General features: G+C 29.6%; 1 protein-coding gene across 1 annotated transcript; it reads right to left on the minus strand.

The window, feature by feature from the left end:
* Positions 1–205: 205 nt before the first annotated feature.
* On the minus strand, positions 206–23,061 carry LOC142327320 (G patch domain-containing protein 11). Its single transcript, XM_075370249.1, has 5 exons — positions 22,906–23,061; positions 12,679–12,917; positions 9,550–9,788; positions 5,295–5,477; positions 206–1,539 (listed from the first exon to the last, which is right to left on the minus strand). The coding sequence occupies exons 1-5, from the start codon at positions 22,953–22,955 to the stop codon at positions 1,405–1,407; spliced, it is 846 nt and encodes a 281-aa protein (XP_075226364.1). The 5' UTR covers positions 22,956–23,061; the 3' UTR covers positions 206–1,404.
* Positions 23,062–23,210: the final 149 nt, after the last annotated feature.

Raw genomic sequence — 23,210 nt, forward strand, 5'->3', positions numbered from 1 at the left:
ATGTAACTTTATGCAAATTTATTGTTAAAATATATGATTTTATTTATTATGCTAGCAGTAGTATATTAGATTATATTAGAGTTAATAATACTAAAAAAAGGGGGGGGGAAATAGTTTTAGATCTTTGTCATGCTTGGAAGTTAGGAAATTTTTCAGAGACAAATAAGTAAAGATGTTAATATCGAGACATAAAATTACTTGAAATTTTACAGACATTTTATTCAGCACCTTAACCGTAATTTCTTAGTTTACAGAATATATTTAAAATTATATATTTATACGATTTCTAAGTAAAATATTATTAAATATGTAGATTCTATGTACAAAAGTATACATATGTTTACCTAGGGGTCATGCTGTTGAATGTACTTATTAGGAATCATGAGTTTTCAGAATGTATACAAATATATGCAAATACAATTGACTAATGAGAAATCAATCTATCTGCTTCATGATTAAAGCAACTAAAGGATGAGAATAACAGTATCATGTGGCATGCTTAAAAAATTGAAGTAATAGATGTGGCCTTCCTTATGTCAGATAAGTAAGGGTAAATGAACTTTCTACTTATTACTTTCCTCAACCCAAAGTTTCTTTTGCAAGACAGCTATTTAATTTGATAATAGCGATATTTAGGAATACTGTACTCTAACCCATTTCCATACCTTTAAGCAGTGAGGTACATCATGTTGATGAACAGTAAATAACAGACTTGCTCTACCTCTTGTTGATGCACTATAAAAGTACAGTTTTCTTTTATTTTCCTAAGACATCACTAATAAAAAATATTGTGACTTCACTATGTAAATTTATGAGTAAAAATTATGTTGTGAAGGTTTATTATGTAAAAGTAATAAGGCTTTTTACATTATTTTTCTGAATATCTACAATGATAAAATGAAAAAGAAACAAGATTTTTATAATTTACTAAAAATATACTGTGACACATTAAACTTCTTACAAACAGGTCATTATATTACGTATTTTGTTCAAATAATATGATGCATAAAAATATGAATAAATTATATTTATATAATTTATTATTTATAAATAATTTATAATTTATATTAATAAATATTTATAAATTTATGTATTTTTAAGTTACACAGAAATTATATAGTAATTCTAAAAAAAAATAAATTGTAAACAATAACATGCAAGTTGCATACCTTAACTTTTTAATTACAGTTAAAAATTCTACGTACATGTTTAAATTGTTTTATTTTAGAATTTACATCTACACATTGCTTTATTTTACATTTCCATGTATCAGAATTCCATGTTAAGCATCTCTTTAAAAAAAATTCTGATTTATAACAATAACAGGAAACACAATAAATTGTTCTAAAGCTAAAAAATAATTTATAACAAAAAAAAATCTGGCATAATTTGATCATACACGTTTCAATGGTCTTCATATGTTGGTCCTGGACACTCGCGTCCTAAATCACGATCATCATCATACTGAATACCACACCATATACAATAACAATATGTTTGGCGTAAGTAATAGGTTAACATTTCTAGTTTTTCTTTAACCTGTAAAAAATAAATTCATTATTTAGCTTTGCAATAGACATCCATGTATTTAAAATTCATTACTTACAACTGGAAAAAAAATATAAACTGCACCAAATTAATTCCTTCTTGGTTTTTTCTTGCCTAAACTGATACTTTATTCTTTGGTTATTAAATGTTGGTAGTATCTTGACGTTTGGTCTGCAGATTATGAAACCTACAAAAATTTTTAACTTAAAATTGTAATCACTGGCAACTGTAAAGAATATAGTTTGGCAGAAGCAGCACATAGGCTATACAAGGTCTACCTACTGACTTAATGCTGGTAGTAAATGTTAATGAAAGTATTAATTTGGTTCTATGCATTTGAATGAAAAAATGTAGGATTGCAGGTTTCCTTTTGTAGACTGTTTTAATAGCCAATAAATCTTTTTTTGTAAGTTTTTGTTTGGTGAACATATTCAAGTTGTTTCATGTCTAGAGAAATTTTCAACATTAAATGTTTTTCTAGAGAAACTATTGAATCTTCAGGTAGTTTGCAAATTTTCAAATTTGAAGACTATAATTACATAAAAACAATCTATTTTCAACGCCAAATATCCCACTGTTACCAACAGATGTCTAAAATTATTATCTAGATTTTTTAATTAACACAGATTTACCGTAACAAAGAAAAAACAAACAAATTTAGATAATGTTAATAATAAATTGGTCTGTCCAGAGAGAGAAATTTCTACTGAGAAACTTTTAAATTGTCGGTCAGATAATTTTATGCTCATGCACGTTTTATTATCTCATTAACCAGTTCAGTTATGAACAGCTAGAATAAAGAATTATGAATTTATGATTCTTTAAGTTAAGCAAGGCATATAGAAAGAAATAGAGCTATTTAACCTACCTGTTCAGTAGTTCTATGGGTCTTTAATTCCTTCAGCTCCACCTCCCCCACCACAGAATAATTTGTAGCAACCTTTTTAGGCAATAAAATAAATCATCTCCACAACTGACAAAAAATATGTTGCTATTTGATTGCAAAATGTTTAGTTTATTGATCTTATCTTATCTTTATTGAACTTTGGTCAGCCAGTTTAACTTTTAGAAATACTAATTTATAAAATTAAATTGTAGTTACTATTTAAAGAACTAATCGTAGAAAGATACAGATATTTAAAAAAAAAACAGAAGCACTGATAATTAAACTTTTTTTTTGTTTAACCTCTGGGACCGTCATTAGGTATTGCTTCAGAGGATGAGATGAATGATTTATAGCATGTGTGAAAATGCCATGCCTGACCAGGGTTCAAACCCGGGACCTATGGGTGAAAGAGTGAGACGCTACCACTCGCACCATGGAGGATGGCGGTTATTAAACTTAGGTTGACATTGTGGGTGATATTTGAACTACATTGTAAATTAAAATTCTTAATAAGACATTTAATTTAAGAAAAACTGGACAAAAATGTTGCCGTTATTTTAACAAAGGCATTTTTCAAGCACTTTTGTAGCAGTAGAATGTTATGTTAAAAATCAGTTCTTGAACTATAATGGGCAAGGTGGGTCAGATGTCAAAAATCAACATCGGCTCTCACTATGAGTATGATCACACCCAAATGAAGTTGAAATAAAAAAAAAATGATGTAACTGTAAATGTGTTAAAAATATTATCTAAAAGGTAATAACTAATAAGTGGTAATGTGTTAAAGCAATATTTTAGAAAGTGAAAAATTGTCCTTTAATAGCCACATACATAACATTTTAAATATAAATTATCATAATCAAAATTCTAAAATACTTCCTTTGAAAATAACAGTTTTATGAGTATAACTTTTATCTGAATGCTGGTTATTTATTTAATCACCTAAATGTTGTATTTGTTAATGTGACTGATACTTCAGTTTTAAACATGTTCATTAAGAATTAAGTTAAATAAAATCTTAAATATTGCAGAAACAAAAGCATTTTTCTGTTTTTGGACGCTAAAAAAAAAAAAGGTAGAATCTAGATAAGTTACATCTTTCTTTTCTTCCACTTACAACCAATAAACTGCTCCCTTTTGACAAAAAGATTGAATTTTGACACTTATTCTTTCAGAATGCACTTAAAAAAAGTAAGCATTAACCCTTTTTTTAAATAACATCTTATGATAAATTTTACTGTTTAAAAAAAAATTTTGCAATTTTTCTTTTCAAACATGGAATGGGATTCCATCCCTATTTTGGCATAAATCTTATAATTTACTGGCAAAAACTGCATTTTTGATGAAAAATTTCAAGCAGTAAGAAAACAGTATAATTGTTGAATTTTTCTGAAGCATGATTTTTTTTGCAATTTCCAATTGGAAGTTCTGTTCGAAAAAAACAAGTAATACGTAAGAACTGGTATCCACAGGAAAAAGTATAATTAAGATTGTTTTTTACACGAAGTAAAATTATGTTATGTAAAAAAAAAAGAAATATATAAGAGGTCTATAAATAAAGTAATGAGACTAGTTTTTTTATTAGCCAAAGTGGTAACACTATAAAGTTACTAGTAAACATATGGTTATATGAACAGCAGCTGATTTATATTATTAATATTTTTAGTCTATTGTTCCCATGTGAGACGCAAATGCAAACTTTTCGTGTAATGAGTTTTTGTTGTGTGTTACAAAATGAGTGATATTTATTATGAGCAAAGTTATGCAATCAATCGTTATGTTAAACTTGGTGAAAATGCTACTAAAACTTTTTCAAAATTGAAAAGGGTGTATGGAGATGATGCTTTATCATGAGCCCGAGTTTTTAGGTGGTTTAACGCATTTTCAGATGGTCAGGAAGTTACAGACGATCCACACTCTGGAAGACCATTAACGCCAAAAAGTGATGACAGTGTTGAGCAAATCAGAGACTTAAATGGTACGACCGGTGATTAGCTGTCAGAATGATTGCAGAACAATTGAATTTGACCCATACCACAGTCCATAAAATTTTGACAAACAAACTGGACATGAAAAATTTTGTGCAAAATTGGTCCCATAAAACCTCACTTTAAACAGAAAAACAACAGGGTGGAAGTGTGCCGCGATCTTCAAGGGCGAATTGAAACTGATAGAAGTTATTACTGTAGAATCTTGGATATTTGAGTACAACCCAGAAACAAAACACCAGGGAAAGGAGTGGCACACTTCAAACTCACCATGTCCCAAAAAGCAAAAATGAGGAAATCAAAACCATGCTAATTTGTTTCTTCAACAGTAATGGCATTATCCATAAGGAGTTTTTGCCTTTTTCATAAGGAGTGTTCATTTACAGACTGTAGAAATTTACTGAGAAATCCTTGAAAGACTGGAAAAGAGTTGCCCGCATGAGACCAACCATCAAAGACAACTGGATGCTGCATCATGACAATGCATCTTGTTACATTGCCCTCTCAATTAATGAGTTTTTGGCAAAGAAAAACATTCCTGTAGTTCCTCAACCACCTTATTCACCTGAATTGAGTCCCTGTGACTTTTTCCTGTTCCTGACTTTAAAAAACATCTCAAAGGACACCATTTTGAAACGGTAGAAAGCCTAAAAAAAATGTAACCAACCATCTGAAGAATAATCTGAGTTCCAACACTGCTTTAAAAAGTGGGAAAACTATTTGAAGTCTTGCAGGCTTCCCAAGGGATCTATTTCAAAGGTGAGTCCATGTACAATTTGATTGTAAATAAAAAGTTTTTCTGAACCAGTCTCATTACTTTATTTGCAGACCTTGTGTGTGTGTGTGTGTATATTTATATATATATTTCTTACTGTATATTCTTCATACTCTTCTTCTTCTTCTTCTTCTTCACCTTCTTCATCTTTATCACAATTATTCATTTGTTTATTTTTCTTTTCACTACTGGACCAATTATCATCTTCATTATCATCATCATCGGTTTCCTTTTGTTCATAATCTAACCAAAACCAAACTTCATCTGGTTCTAGTAATCCCTAAGAAAAATACATAATTTACTAAAGTAAATGAACTGTTAGACAATTTTTCTTGGGTTTTATAAATATTTACAATTATATTTTTATTAAGTTAGAATTTTCTTGTGTGAATTAAATTAGAATATGACTACTTTTATTTTTCCTATTTAGCCTCCGGGAATTACCATTCAGGAATTACTTCAGAGGATGATATGTATGAGTGTAAATGAAGTGTAGTCTTGAGTAGTCTCAGTTCGACCATTCCTGAGATGTGTGGTTAATTGAAACCCAACCACCAAACAACACTGATATCCATGATCTAGTATTGAAATTGTATAAAAGTAAACTGCCTTTACTAGGACTTAGAATATGATTACCTCCCAAGACTTAACATCCCAGAAGTGATGGTTTTCACAGACAGTTCTTAATCCATGAATTTTTATTATTAGGTAGTAAACATTTAGGGGTGTTGTAAAATAAACCTGATGAAAATACAAATATCAAGGAATATGATATATCTACTATTAATAAACCCCAAATAATAACCTTGTATGATGTACAGATTTTATACAATCAATAATCTAATACATTAAAAATAATTATCATTTTATTTTGTCACAGATTAAATAAAACAACTATTATTTTTCTGCTGATAAAATAATATTCTGGTTTGGGCAATCTGGTGCAAAGGGAAAAATAAGATTGCTCTTTCAGAGTGATGAACTCATTTAATCTATGAATTGTCAATATTTGATCACTTTATCAATCAATTTATTTCACTAGTAATTTAAACAACCTATGCACACACGTTACATTAAAGTGCTTTTTTCTTAAGTATTTTTTCTTTCTTGTTTTTATTTTGTTTTAAATGAACTACTTAAAATGTTAATAATATTCCCATCAACAGGATGCACTGTATTTAAGTTTATAATGTTCTTGACTAAATTTTATCCCTTGAATGGAGATCTGATGGACTGGTTTACAATACCATAAATGCCACACAAATTTGGGGTTTGTTATTTTAAGAAAGTTTATGCCTTTCAAGAGCAGCTGTCTAATTTCAAACAAAAAATATTTTTTTAGCAAATAGATTCAAATTTAGAATTACACTGGGAAACAAAAAATAATTTGTCTCAGGAAGAAAAATATGTGATTCTGATAGTATTTTTTCTCCTACATTCAAATATAATATTAGTTTTTCCCCATCACTCAAGGTTTCCAAGAGAGAGAGGCATTTATAATTTCAAACATTTTAATACTTTCTGTATTCTTGACTACACAATATTCAAACATTTGACTCACCTAGAAAGTAAGAGATGATGATTTTCTGCTATATTTCACCTGTGGAGCATCCTTCTTCATGGTCCAACTATAATCGACCAGCAAATTAGGAGGCCATTTGCCTTGATACCACTTTTCCATAGCTGAAATTTCCTGATGAAAGTGTCCCCCATGCTCATCACTCACTGCACCAAGATTTTCCGGGAAGAAATCTAGGTATGAGTGCAGGAAGTGTACTTTTAAGGATATATTACAACCCAAATTTTTATAAGATTTCTGACAATATCACAGTAATTTTCCGCTTTTCAATTTCCCCAAAAAACGCTGAGTAACATTTTTGAATACTTGTGCTATATGCAGTGGATTCAATAGTTCCTCAAACTTTTCATCATGCATTAGTGATTGTATTTGTGAACCCACAAAAATTCCTTCTTTAATTTATGCATCACTAATTTTAGGAAATTTCTGTTTTGGGTACATGAAATCAGGAGTACTGTCAATGGCCTTGACAAAATTCTTCATTAATTCTAGTCTGATATGTAATGGAGGTAGACACACATTTTTAGGATTACGCAGTGGGCCATGTTTTTCATATTTTTCTGTTCAGAAATGAGTGATTGCGTTTAGGCTATTCTTTTCTAATGAAATGGTTTTTTTCTGTCCCTGCTATCTCATTCATACAAAGAACAACAGTACTTTGTGTAACCAAGCTGCAGACCAAGAATACGTGCAATTACCTTCAAATCGCCACAAATATTCCATTCATACAATGCATATTGAAGCTTTTCCAATATAAATTTAATGTTTTCATATATTTCATTCATTCTAGGAGTCACAGGTACTGATGGGAATTTACTGTCATCATACTGAATTATGAAGAAGCACAGCTTTTAAACTAACTTTAGAGGAATCAATGAAGAAACACCATTCTGTTGGGTTATGTTCATTATAAAGTGTCTCCATAAGAAATGTCATTACAAAACACTAAGCCATATTCTTTAGTAAAGTAGTCTTCAAATTCAGCATGAAGAATAAGTACATATCTTTGTATTCATTTGAAGAAAATTCCATTCTTTTAGCCAGGAAGCATGCATTTCAGACTCTTTTTTGGATAACTTTAAATCTAATATGAGATCATTAAGATTTTCTTGAGTCAGTAAATGAGGCTCAGATGAACTGCTTTGTTCAAAAGTTGTATCACCAGAATCTGTTTCTTTTTCTTCCTTATTTTCATCAGACTCTGAGCTCTCTTCATCTAATGTTACATGTTCTGAAGGCTTTGGTATGGACAATTCTTCACAGTGTGGAACTGGTGTTGTTGCAGATTGTAAGTCAGGGTACACCACTGTATGTTTTGATTTTGATATAATCCCTTTAATGTTTGTTAAGCAAAAATAACAGTCAGAAAAGTGATTTTTGGGTTCCCTCCAAATCATCGGGGTAGCAAATGGCATGTGTCATTTTTTTCATGCAGTGAGAAGCCTAGAACACAATAAACAACAGATGTGTGAGGCCCAGGCCCTTGTTTGGTCCCTGATTTTACATCCAAAATAAAGTTCATAACACTTTTTTACAAATGGAATAAGGATTCGCCTTTGGGATGTGAGTGTCACTTCACCACACACACAACAAAAATTGTTAGGATGATTTAAACAAACTCTAGGCATTTTGTAACTAACAACTAATTAAAATAAATAAAGTTGTAAATATGTAATATACAATAATTCAAACACACATTGATGTATTTACTGGTACACTATTATCTCAACTGGTATCGTTCTGAATGTGTGCTACACTAGATGACGTTTGTAATGCCTATACACATCTGAATCTGCACAACAGTACCAACACTACCCTTTGAGTTAGCTCCATCATATTTACAATGCTCTAGGAGCTTTTACTTGACAATGGACAAATGGATGAAAAAAACATTTTAAAATATTTAAAAAAATTAAAATAACAAAAAAATAGTTGGCGATGGAGAAATTCCGAATACATATTTGAAAAACTGCATTAAGTACACCTATTAGTACTCATGAGACAAAAATCATGTTGACCAGTGTTATCAATCAGTTGTAGCTGCTCCCATCAAGGACGTTTAACACAAACATCACATTACAACCTAGGATAGAATAGATGTAAGAAAAAGGTATAGACTCACGGAGAGAAAACAAAGAAACAATCCCTCACAATTTGCCAGTTATCTGGATCAAAGAGACAATCCTTGAATTTCTTTTTTCTCATTGCAATTTTTATTTTAGAAAAGAAAGGCATAATTCAACTGCTTCTAAATTTGGTGGAGATAGTAGCGGGAATTCCTTATTTTCCCAAAATCAAGAAAACATCCATCATCAAGAATATACTGACTTGAGTTGTGAAGAGACCACAGCCTATTTTCCATAAAGACAAGTGTAGATGAAATTGAATAGACTACCTGATGATCACTTCTTTATAAAATTTACTGTTTAGTCTGATTTTCCACCACAAATTGATAATGAATGATATTGTTGGCATCAAAAAAATTTTTTTTCACCCAACACTGTTTTCATTCTCAATTTTTACAGTTTCATTTTTTGAACTTTCAATTGCTTTGAACTCAACAAAGTTGCAGTTTGACATTTTTTTGTTAGATTACACATGAATTACTAACTTTCAATAAGCGTTAAAACTTACATAACCTCTAAAAAAAATTCTCTTGTACCATCATCAATTTATATTATATGAACATAGATGTCACACTTTGCACATTGTCAACACCTGAAAGATTTTTCCAAGTAAATGTACTAGTAATTATCTTGTTAATAATACTTACTGAATCAGTATCAAACTGTTTGCAGATTCTTTGACTCTTTCTTAAATCAATTGCTGCTTTCTTTTCAGCAGCTTTTTCAGCTAAATGTGTTCTGTAATTATCAATATTTGTTATTTTATTTTGGATTTCTTTTTTTATGTTTGCTTTCTTTTTTGCAATCTCTTTTAATGCTTCCATGCGACCTAATCCTTGGCGATCAGTCTTAAAGTTAAGTGGAACAGGTTCAGTACGCCCAGCATCTGAAATAAGATTTTAATAGTGATTTTTATTTACCAAAGTAAATAAAGTCACTTTATATTGTGTTAAAACACAATGGTGATTATTTCTATTATTATAATATTAAATAATTGTGGTAAGGCTCAATACTGATATGAAACACAATTTTTTTTTTAAAGGGAAGTAAGCAGTTGTTATGCTTAGTTCATGTTGAAAACACATAACGATGTTTATAGTTTCCTATAAATAAATCTTTTCCTTCCTAAGAATTTGATTGTGGTATTCAATATCTTAGGATTTTGTAATCCACACAAAGCAAATCTTTAAAAAAAAGTGTTATGCAAGAAATTAATTAAAAGAGTAAATATATATATTATAAAAGAAAATAATAAGATTGTATTATACAAGATATCCAACAGGAAAGGACACTATTTTGCGAGGTAATTCAACATCAAAAATAAGAAAAAAAATCATTCAAACATAGGTCCAGAAATACACTTTTTTCAAGTTACAACTGTCGAAAGTTTTATCCTTATTTCTGGTCAGTAAATAATATAATGAACTGCTAACATTTTTTTTTGGATAGTCATTATGATAAAATATTGGTTAATTTTTATATTATTTGACCCAAAAATGATAAAAAGTGGTTCCCAAAATTATATTTCTATTATTTTTGAAGAAAAATCAAAAAAACATTTTTTTAGCATGAAATAATCTTGTTAAATTGTCAATTAACAAATAGACTTCTGTAGAAAATTTATTTAAATAAGGTCAATAAAAACACAAATACTATCTTGTGAAATTTTATGTAAAAGGAAAAATCAAGTTGGAGGTAAAAAAAAAGAATGCTAATACAGCTGTTTTAAGAAATACCCTAGAACAAACCTCTTCACTGCCATATTTTTGGGCAGATGTTTGTTGGTTTTCAAGAGTGATTTTTTTGCACAAATCTAAACTTAAAAAACAAGCAATGTTTTTTTTGTATAACCTGCTACCCAAAGTATGCAAACCTAAAAGTGAGATGCACATTTTTAAAGGACCAACTGATAGAGGTTGTCTTTCTGTTTGTGGTCTTCTGTACTAGTGAGTTTACCTTTTTCAAATTTTTTTAATGAGAGATGGATTAAATATTACGAGTTAAGTAACAGCAGTGGGCAATTTTTAAAAAGTAACCGATGGTACCACTCACTACAGGTGATTAATAGATGTCATAATATGAGACAAGCCACCTAGTTAGACAACCTCTAACATTGTAGTTTTATCAAAATACCTTTCTGTACTTATAATACCAGTTCCTTACTGTAGCAGAAAAGCATACTTTACTAAGTATTTTTTTCCCCAATAAAGACAAGTTTTATCACCTGACTATAAAAATTTTAACGCACAAAAACTTATCCTTAACAGCGACCCAAGTTTAAATGGAGGAGAGGGATAAATGCTCCTTACTCTAAATACAAAGTAAAAACTACCCATAAGATAAAAACAAAGTTAAAATATCTACCATAAGTAGGTACTGTCTTTCTGATTTGTCTTTAGGCTAAGAAGAAAAATAGCAAATTAAATAAGGTCTCTCATCCAAAAAATAAATGCAAACTTAATATTATAATTAATGCAAAATGATCAGTATTTTAAAGACCCACTACAGGACATTCATACTTAAGGGTGAGATTAAGAAGGACCTCTGCTTGAATATAAATTTTAAATTAAAATAATCAATAGAAACCTACATCAACCATAACTGTTAACTATTCATAAGCACACAACCATCCTAATGGTCATGCACTGTCACTTAAAACACCTCACAGCATTTTTGATCAGTTTTTATCTTTGACACATATCACATAATGTATCCGATCAAAAATAATATTAAAAACTAAACATAAACTGCATACTGGATAAATGATACTGAAAATCCATGAAATAATCTGATGAAAGCTAAGGACAAATGTGCCTTTAATCTCTAATAAATTATTCTCAATAAATGTTAACTCACTATGACAATCAAGTTTTCTTCTTTTACCATGCAGTTAAAATCAATAACAGTAATGTAAAAGCTGGTTGAGAATCTGTTTCTTTAGGAGTGAGGTCAGCAAGTTGATAAAGTTTAATTACATTATTAATCAATTAGCTTCATTTAACTAATTATATACAGTTTAATTTTACTAAACAACCACCTATATTATCAAAGCCAATATGTATAATGCTGTTTGATGATAAATATCTTAAAAAAGGATTTTTAAATATTTATTGGAGTTACATCAGAATTTTCAGACTGTATATCTTTTATTGTCTTTATTTATTTATTTTTTTAAAACTTTAGAGGGTTTTTCGATCCTTCTACTTACTCAAACTACAAAGTTCCAATTTGACAGATTGTAATTCACAAATTTGTCAACCAAGTCACTGCAGATTTTAAAACTTTTTTTTTATCTTTTGTTTCTCATGAATCTGCAGAATCTAAAAGTACAAACTTTCATAAAGTGCAATATTTAGATGAATAAAATATTAATAACCATAAATAAATTATTATTAGTATGAATTTTATTCATACTAGGCTTTATAGAAATATCTGCAAATATAATACATTCCCATACAAGTTAACAAATAAATACAATATTTATTCAGATATTAATATGATACAATGAATGCTGTAGGTTAACTTACAGTAATTTTATGAAATAATAATAATTGTTACAAATTTAAAACTGCATTCTATGCAAATTACTATGAAAGTTTGAACCAACCAAGCAGTTTGTAAGCTATAATCTGTCTTCTTATAGTAATCTCTAAAAATTAAATATTTATTTTAAAAACTTCTCCCTCAACACTTACAAAAAATAAAAGGCAATCAATAAAAGTAAAATCAAACTGAATTAAAACTAGTGGCTAAATTTTAACTTGAACATCACTTACTTGATTTTCCAAGACCAGTTCCTGGTTTATAACCTAATTTCTGAAGCATCGCAAATCCTTTATTGTCAGAAGAAATAGGTTGGTTTAATGCATTTTCTCTATTTTCAGCTTCAATAAAACTTTTAGGACGATTATTAAGTTTATTAATTTCATTTTTTTCACCTTTCCTTTTTAGTAATTCATGATTACGCTTATCTGCATGAGTATGAATAAGACCTGGTCTTATGTCGTCCTTAACACTGCAAAAATACAAAGATCAGCATTAAGAAACTAAATCATGTAATTCAAATCACTTTCCAAATATAAGGAATTGCACTTCCAGAAGATCTTTCCAGAGCTAATTATACGAATAATTTGTTAGTTCAGATTTATTAATAGTGTTTGTCTTGAAATGGGTTTAAACCCTCTTTAGTAGATAGTTGAAAATACATTTTATCTAAATTATGTATATTCATTAAATGTGAGTGAAATAGCATATCATGGTTAATGTCTTTGTATGTGTGATCTGTGTCTGTTGGTAATTTTCAAAGGTTGATAATATTGCATGAGTTGCATGTATGAATATATGTGCAACCAGTCTCCCTGATATATACTTAGGGCATCAATGAACTTTAATTTGGGTGCTCTTGGGTTGTTCTGTTTTATTAGTTTGTTGTATATATAGTCTATTTTGAAGGATATATTCCAAATCCACTAAAAAAAAATACACCATCATTATCTATACACCAGTCTCCAGTATACAGACTAGCTAATAAAATAAAAGAACAAAACAATTGCCACACTTGAGATCTGCTAATATATTAAGAACACAAATCAATTTATTTAACAAATTTTATAGAACTCTATCCTTACAACCTTCAATATAACAATCTCTATACTTTGCACAAAAAACTAATGGACAATACTACTTACTCGCATCTTATCACTTCATTCAGTACAAATATGTAGTTTTGTAAACACACCACATAGCCTAATTTATAAACACCTTTGTCAGCAGACAATTACACTATAATAAAGTTAACGATGTACCTACACATTTTACTTCTAAAACAAAATCATCCTCTAGTAACAGAAAAAATATATATATACATAATCACCCATTATTTACAAAAAAAAAAAACAAACAATTTCAGGAAAGAAAGTTACTGTATATCTTTCAAAACTCGGAAGCCCCACAAACCAACAATATAATGAAACACGTGTGTACAAAAGAAAATGCATTTACAATAAATAAACATCATTCACAACAAGGATTTTATATATGCAAGTTTGCACAACTAAAATAATCACAGTTATATCAAATTCTTTGTGAGGAACTGTTAAAATTGCATTATAGAAATTCCCTAACGGTACAAAATTTTCAATCGATCAACCACTCTTTAAGAAGAAACCTGAAAAGGTACAATATTTTTACATTTTTAACATTGTTTGGTAAATCATTGCATACTTTTTTACCAATATATGGAATCGTATTTTCAAATGGAAAATACCATCTGAAAACTCATATGAAGGAAGTTCCAAAAGTTTCACATGTTGTGAAGAGTATTATGAATATCTGAATTCCACTGAGTGCGATTATTTAAAGTATAACATGACATTGTAGCAAGTAAAGTATTAGACTATCAGAATTCTAAGCTCGTATACAATGCAGGACTGTCTATAATATTTTCCAACTGTAAATCTTATTAGATATTTTTATGAGTTGAATACCACAATGTGTGGGATGAAAAATCTTCATATAATTATGCTGCATAAAATAACTAAGCTTAAATATACATGATAAACAGCACTCTTTAAAAGACATTGTAAAATTTCTTTAAATTTTAATAAACCATAGAATGGGTTTATTGAGTAAATATCCCACTTCACGTTTTAGTCCACCTAGATACAAAACTTCAAGGAATTCTGATATTAAATAATAATTTGTAGAACTGAAGACATATTTGTCATGAAAACATCACCTTTCAACATGAAATTTTCTAAAACAGAATTTATGCATTTATTTATATTTATAGATAAACCATTTACATCAAATCATGACCACAGATCCAAGATAGACAATCCCTAATTACTTATGTTCATTGTGTAAATTAGCAACCAGACATGGTGTATCACTGTACCATCAATGGACAGGTAAAAACTGCTAAAACTAGTAGTGCATGGAAGATCATTTATAAATTTAAAATAACAGGGGACCAAAAATGGAACCTTAATACCAGAAACAACTTTGATATTATTGAGACAATAACATAATAGTATCAGTAAATACTGACTGAGGAGATAAGATTCTAATCACTTCAATGATATTCTATAGGATTCTAACTTTCCCAGAAGGATAGTACTATGGTCTATTGAATCAAATGCCTTTCAAAAATTGAAAAACAGTTCTACTGTTATATGCATATCTAAAAAGTAAAGGAGTTCCTCCCTGGAGGTGTGCTACAACATTTACATTTTTTACTAATACAGGGTCATTCACGGGAACCGGATGTTTTTAAAATAATCATAAAAAATTGGATATTTACTTTAAAAAAGTTTTATTGGTACTGAAACACTTGTTAAATCAAAGCATTTGTTACTTACTCATGAACGAAAAATTATGTCCGGCAAGTGATGTCCATTTTGGGCAATACATTGTTGTAGCCTTTCACGGAAACTGGCCTCAATTCTTTGTAGCATGTCTACATCAATCTGGGTGACGTGATGACGAATTGCGATCTTTAGGTCCGCGGTGCATTGCCGTACATACGCGATTTCAGAAACCCCCACAGAAAAAAATCATAACTTCTCAAGTCGGGGGAACGAGGGGGCCAAGGAATGTCGCCGAATCTGGAAACGATCCGTCCCGGAAACAAGTTACGGAGAACAGCCATCGTTGCCCTCGCTGTAGCTCCATCCTGCTGGAATAACACATTTTGAAAATCGATTCCCCGGTTTCGTAACTCAGGGATGAAAAACGTATTCAACATCGCAATGTAACGATCAGCTGTTACAGTTACGGCAGCGTCATTTTCTTCAAAAAAATAAGGTCCAATAACACCGACCTTTCCTATTGCACACCAGACAGTCACCTTTGGGCTATGAAGTGGTCTCTTGTGAAGCTGTGTGGGTTTCTTTCTGCCCAATACAGGCAATTCTGTTTGTTGACAAAGCCATGCAGATGAAAATGGGCTTCGTCACTCATTAACAATAACAAATTTTCATTTTCTTCAAAAATGGTAAGCATTTGTCGACAAAATTGTAATAGGTGCGTGAAATCTTGCTCGTTTAACTGCTGCACGACGGCTATCTTGTAAGGATGGAAATGCAGATCTGTATTCAGAATTCGTCTTACCGTACTTGTGCTCATTTGAAGCGCTGCTGAATGCCTCTGGCAATGGCTTCCCTTACTCGTTCGATGTTCTCCGGAGTGCTAGCAGTTCGTCGGGGACCCGGTGGTTTTTCTTCAATATTGAACCACATGTTCGAAGGTTGTTTACCCATCGCAATATTGTGTTACGAGAAGGGACACTTGCATTACGATGGATATTAAACTGACGGCGGAAATCTCGCTGAACAGCAGTTACGGATTCGTCATTTCGCACAAAACTGTCATACGCGTACAGGCGTTGGTCTAGCGTCCACGGTTCCATCTCAACGACTAAAATGTAAATGCTATGAACAAAGGAAACGTCAGACACCAGCCACGTGCCCCTCCCACCACGAACGCCCGAGTACAACCCACTTCAAAAACATCCGGTTCCCGTTAATGATGCTGTACAATAGAGTAATTATTGAATTTAGTCACAATGTTCAACAGAGATCTCATATCATAATTCATCTTTTTAACTTTTTTGTATTTATGAATTGCTGGAAAAAATAAACCGTTACTCTCCAGTCTCTACTAGGTTTTTACTTTGTTTTTTTTTTCCCAAAGAGGAATCAATTTCTTTCTGGCAATATATATTTTTTTCATTAATAATCCAAATTATTTGCAATTTTTTTGTTAACTAAATTATTTTGGATTTAATTTTTTAAGCTTTGGATTAAATACACTGATCAACAATGATTTTGTTAAATGAGAGTGAATAACTGATTCTTACAGTATTTTTCTTGCTGATTTCAAATATGAAATCAGAATTCTTCTATCAGACTTAGTTTTTTTTTTTGTAACTACCATTCTTATTTTCAGGTAGTATATATTGTATCAACTCCATAAGCATAACATTTTGTGAATGTATTTTATTACATTATTTATCAACTAAATAGTTTTTTTTAAATTTATTACAGTACCTTAATTGTTGTCACATTGATTTGTAAGACATTAGTCATCATGTTTATTATTTTCACACTAATTAAAATGAACAAGAATGTGACTCATTCTTCCTATTTTCATTCTACTGTATACATATCATCCACTCATTAGTTATTTCTGTTATTATGTTTACTTATAAACTGTCATGCAGACTAGAGAAATATTTTTAATTCTTATTCAAGTTCTCATGTGTGTAACATTCAGTTTTGAATCTGGCTTTCGTGTTTGCAGCTATATTCTGTTCAATAACATTATGTTTATTAAATTAGTGCATTTATAAGTGTTTTTTAAACAATATTAGTTATTATAATGTATTAACAATGCCTTGCAGTTGCATTAATCATCAAAACAATTTCTGCTACATCTGTGGTGAGGTAACATTGAAGTCTCAGAAAAGCAATATAACTCCACTGATAAAAAAACTCATATGAACTATATTTTTAATGTAAATTAGGCGATCAGGACAAATCTTGGGCTCCTCATATTTGCTGTGCTTCTTGTGTAACACTGTTCGACTGGTTGGCTAAATGGATCTCATCACATGCCATTTGCAATTCAAATGGTTTGGACAGACCCGAAGTATCACACCACAGACTGTTATTTTTGTATAATAAAGATATTTGAGATAACAGCTAAAACTACATGTACTGTTATCCTGATATTCCCTCTGACATACAGCTAATGCCACATAGCCAAGAGCTTCCAATTCCAGTACCACCAGAAAAATGGAAGATGAAAATGTCAAATCTTGTGCTGACTTATCAGGCAATGAAGAAAGAGTCTCAAACTATTTACAAAATAGATATACTGAACTCCATTTAATTAATCAGTCAGAATAAAATGATCTGGTTTGTGATCTAAATTCATCAAAGAATCAAGCAGAAATACTGGCATCAAGACTGAAAGGATGACATCTTTTACAACCAAATATTAAAATAAGTGCTTTCCATGACAGCCAGAATTTGAACATTCTTCTCTCAGTACGAAAACTTAATATACTGTAATATCGTGGAGTCTTTACTGGAAGCTTTGAGACATATGCACCATCCTGATGAATGCAACTTTTTATTGACTCATCAAAGCTTAGTTTGAAAGTAGTTCTACTTCTCATTGGAAATATATACGCAACAATACCATTAACATATGCTGTTCACATGAAGGAGTCTCATGAAACTTGTATTGAGCAAGAGTCAGTATGAGAAATATTTATGGCTTATTTGTGAAGATCTGAAAGTAATAGCGCTTTTACTTGGTCTGCAACTTGGATACACTAAGTTCTGTTGCTTTTTGTGTGAGTGAGACAGCAGGGATATGAAAAACCATTACATAGAAGAGCAGTGGCCAAAGAGAGAGGTACTGAATGTAGGAGAGAACAAAACAGGCATTTGTAAAAGTTCAACATGCCTTCACCTCTACTGGAAGAGGAGGAGAAGTCATATTGAACTTTTACAAAATGTATAAAAAAACTTATAATCATATATAACAAATCTGATATTCAATGTTAAAATCCCCAGTGATTATGGTCTTTCACTATTTAGAAACAACAGAAGTAATTTTTCTAAATTATCAAACGCTGAACAAAGTCAATAAATAGAGGGATGATAAATGCTGATCATCAAAGTATCATTGGATCATCCTATCACAGCTGTATCAACTTCAAAGGTAATCTTTGGTGTACTTTTTATTATTACACTGTGAGCATGTACACTTATATATTAATATAAGTACATATTAATATGCTATAAATTAAAACTTCAGAATCAATTTTTTTGCTTTTTGGAAAAAGAAATAACTATTTTGTAACCACCTTATTGACATTTAACTAGAATTCAATCAAATTTTTATCAATATCTTCATTAATATGAACAGTAATCCCCTCCTCTTTACTTCTTAAACTCCAAATACTACAAACAAATCACAATGGGATATTTGGAATTCTGCTTGTACTTCTTTATTTGAACCTTTATCTGAGATTTAACAGTTCTGTATTAGAGATTATGCATCTATTTCATTAGACATAATTATTAAAGACCATCTTCTTAGTTGCTTCTCAAGTAAATTCTTTTTTTATTCTGTGATTTTTGAATTAAACCTATCTCCTAAACTAACTTTCTCATCTATAAATTTTTTCATGTAATTTTATTTTTTTTTATAAGATATTTTACTAACATTCTTTAATTTAATTAGAAGTTAAATCCTGATTCAAACAAAAATCTAGTTGCTCTATTATATGTATAAAAAAATTGGATAATACCTGAGATACATCATCTGCATCACTATCTAAAATCACTTAATAAAGGGCAAAATCTACTATTTAATCATTCAGTACTTGAGTGTAATACTTGGTTAAATCAGAGGTAATTTTTTTTTTTGAGTTTCATTGTTTTAAATTTTTTTTCTACACTATTCAGAATTGTGGGAAGGAAAACAGAAACTTGCAAATCAACAATTATACGGATTATTTATATCCAATAATAATAAATACTACTTTAGACATAAAAAACGAAATTAAAAATTATTATATTTCACGGATAAAAATTAGTATATTTTTAATTTTACAAAATTTTTGGTACTGAAAATTGAATAAGATAATTAATAAAAACCCATAAAATTATTGCTAGATGTACTATGTATTGTCAGTATCATGTATTTGATGTATTACATGTATTATCAGCATCGCTACAAGAAATTACAGCTTAAAAATAAATAAATAAAAAGCACACACACTCAAAGCAATTCATTTAACAGTCATATTCTAAATATGTATCTACACAATATGAAGACTACTAATATTATCAACAATAAAAACTTCTATTGGAATCACTACAGTCAATGAAAGGTGACACACATCAATATGAATCAGTGATGAAACTAATATTTACAAACAAAAATGTACACAAGTTACAAATAAATATTTAAATATTATTATATATTCTTTTGTGGATTTTAAAGAACAATATTTGTGTTTTTGATTATATTTTGTTAAAATTCCATCAGATTATTTTACATATTTCAAATAACCTTCTAATTTGTTAATGAACAATATAAATAACCCATAAATACTGAATTTGCCCATGATGGTTGGCAGGAAAGATTATACAAAACTATTAAATTTTTAATAACAAGCCAAACTTATTTTAAATGGATTTTCTTTTTAATAAATAATCAGATAAATTACAGAAATTAATTCCATTTTAGAAACAGCTGGACAAAAATAAATGGTAATTTTTACCAAATTATCTTTGAATTAAGAGTAATATTGGATCTTATTTGTTTTAAAAGTAATACTGATAGTTGCAGACAAACCTTACCTAATTTATGACAAATAGTGCTTTGTATTCTTCAGTAGGAGTCTACCAGAACAGTTTATTCGGTTAAGTTAGTGCTCAATACATTACATAATTCTGGGGTTCAGCAGGGGAGGGACTTTCCTTCGAGAATCCTGAGTCTGTTGTAAGGTGCTTGTTCAGTATATGTCTGGAAGAAAAGTAATTTATTGCATATATTTATACTGATCAAAGGAAAATCACTCATTAGTTCCACACACTGCTATGTATATCCTGAATAGAGATATCCAGATCTCCTAGAGATTCTGGGTAGGCTGTACTTAGTAAAATTTTGGTTAGGTATATTAGTCTTTTTCATAGACTCTCTATGGGTGTCTTTCTCATTGTTTACCTTTCACTATGGCAGAGTTTGAGATTTTGAGTAACCATCACTGGATACATGGGATTATTAAATTCTTTGTTTCCTCAGCATTTGTGTAGTTTGGCAAGGCACTCAGCCTATGGAGTTAACCATTGATTCCATTTTCTAACCAGCAAATAAAATGTAATCTGAGGGTAAGGTATTTGTTGAATAAAGCTAGGTCTCTAATTCCTCTTACTGTACTTTAACAATTTATTAAATACCCGTAAGTGTATTAATGTGGAATATAAAATGTTTCTACAATTCACCTTCAATCAACATCTCTCCTCTACAACAGTCAGAACTCTGTTATTGTTTGTAAGCAAGCAAACACTGATTCATGACTGATGTATTTATATTTAATAAAAACAAAATTATGTTTAATAATCATATATTATTATTTTTCTGATAAAACTTACAGATACTGAACAGTTTAGTGAAATCAGCTTCTGTTCTATATAAATATATAAAAGATAAACTGAGGGCTAGATAAAAACCAAATTAGTTATAAAAAGTCTACAGAAAGTTTGACATCACAATTTCGGTAAAAGAAAATTTTAAATCTGTTTTTATAGCACTGTATATGTAACAAGAGATGGATTTTTCTCATAACTAAAGGGAAACAAAAAAGTGTAAATTAATTATTTGTTTTTGTAAATATTTTCTTTAGAATACAGTTATAATGCTGATATATTCTGTTATAATACAGAATAAAGTTATAATGCTGAATTAAGAATGACAGCATGGAAAACAAAAAACATTTTTTTTTAAATACTCATTTTATTTAAAAATATTAAGCATACTATCTTGAAGTGCAAAGAATACTCATGAGTACATTAATTTTTACATAAAAAAATAAACATGAGATTGAAAACCTTATAAGTGGATTACTTACTGGTAGCACTGGTGCTATGTCTTCTTAAAAAGCATAGGAAATCTAAATATGTAATTGGATAATAAATTAGATGGATGTAGCATTTTTTCACTTAATATGCAAAAGTCCTTTGGAAGAAACGATTCCAGTATATGAAAGAAAGTCTTAAATAGTTAATAATTTTAAATTGTAATTGAAAAATAGTAAAGGTAATCATCAATTAACTTTCTTCTTTTTTTTGAGTAAAATCTTTATCCACCATTTGACATGAACTGGGATGCAATAAAATATTAAGTGATTTTTCTTTTTGTATTAAAAGCAGACTCATTTATGTGTATTTAAACTGTAAGTGATCACATTTTCTTTCAAATGTAGTGTGTGCATAATTGTTTGAAAGGATATATACTATATGTACAGACTTATGAATTCCATAGTGTAAATTATGTATTACTAATTTCAGGCTGCTAAAAAATTCTACAAAGTGATATACAGTATTAGACTTTCCTCTTCAGGGCAAATCAAACAAGAATTATTTTGTATTTTGTGAATTTGTGGTTTCAACTTCCTTATACTACTATCATAAAAATATACTGGAATTCATATGAATTTTTACACTTAATAGTATTTTTGGAAGGGTAATCCTTCTGTTTTAGAACCACAATCTGATTTCCTCCTTGCCATCAAAATCTAAACCCTACTCTGGTAATCCAAGTCTGGGTCTTCCGCTAGGCATGGGCAATGTCACAAACCAAACCAATAGGTTACTCAACTAACATATAAATATTTAGTTTTTTGATAATTTGCAGAGCTCATAAGAATTGTGAAACTATTACAATACAGACATTTAACTTTTGACGAACTTTAATAAAATGTTCAGTTGTTATTTAATTTAATTATGTAAGTTTTATAATTTTATATATTTTAATCATAATATATTCCTCCTGAAGATGGTAGAATAATCGAAAACGCTCGAGGAAGTCAAATTGGAATTTTGGTAAGCTGTTCTTAAAATTATATATACAATATAGATGTTTGTCTTAAAGTTTTTAAATGTAATAATTATTTTTAGCAAAGCTAATCTACACTACTGCAGATTTTCAAGTGCAAAGTTTCAAATCGTGACTATAAAACGAATTTAAGGTGACTGATTTAAGTAGCTTAAAATCTTAAATATTAGTAATTTTGTATTATAATAATATAGTATATTTCATATAACTTTACGTAAAACAAGAATATGAAGTAAAAACACACTTTGCTATTAAGTTCAAAATGAACACATAACCTATAAATAAAAAATAATCACATTTTTATAAAACACTAGGAAGAAACAGCATTTACATAAGAAATTGAAACAATTGAATTTTATCCTTACCATCCCATTAAAAAAGTGTCGGACATATAATCGTCTTCAGACGAAGACATAACTTTTTCTGCGCCTACAATTCAAAACGTTAAACTATCTGCCAGAGAGTATAGCACATTAATTACATGTAACATTCATAATTCTAAATTCATTTAAGTTTTATCTCTGTGGTGAATAAAGTACATCAACAACGGGTAATTTAAAAAATGGTTTTTGAGATGTAGTAATTACTTAAAAAAGTAGAAATATAATTAATAAATTGTTATAAAATTCATATTTAATGTTATTCGATTTCATTATGAAAATCGCTGAAA

This window comes from Lycorma delicatula, chromosome 7, assembly GCF_047948215.1.
Source record: "Lycorma delicatula isolate Av1 chromosome 7, ASM4794821v1, whole genome shotgun sequence".
NCBI lineage: Eukaryota > Metazoa > Arthropoda > Insecta > Hemiptera > Fulgoridae > Lycorma > Lycorma delicatula.

Bases quoted from the DNA above. Each gene is read 5' to 3' on its own strand.
- LOC142327320 (XM_075370249.1), bottom strand. From the start codon at position 22,955: ATGTCTTCGTCTGAAGACGATTATATGTCCGACACTTTTTTAATGGGA. The intron at 12,918-22,905 runs GTAAGGATAAAA...GTATTTTTGCAG, and splicing joins GACACTTTTTTAATGGGATG to TGTTAAGGACGACATAAGAC. The intron at 1,540-5,294 runs GTAAGAAATATA...TATTTTTTACAG, and splicing joins AAGAGTATGAAGAATATACA to GTTAAAGAAAAACTAGAAAT.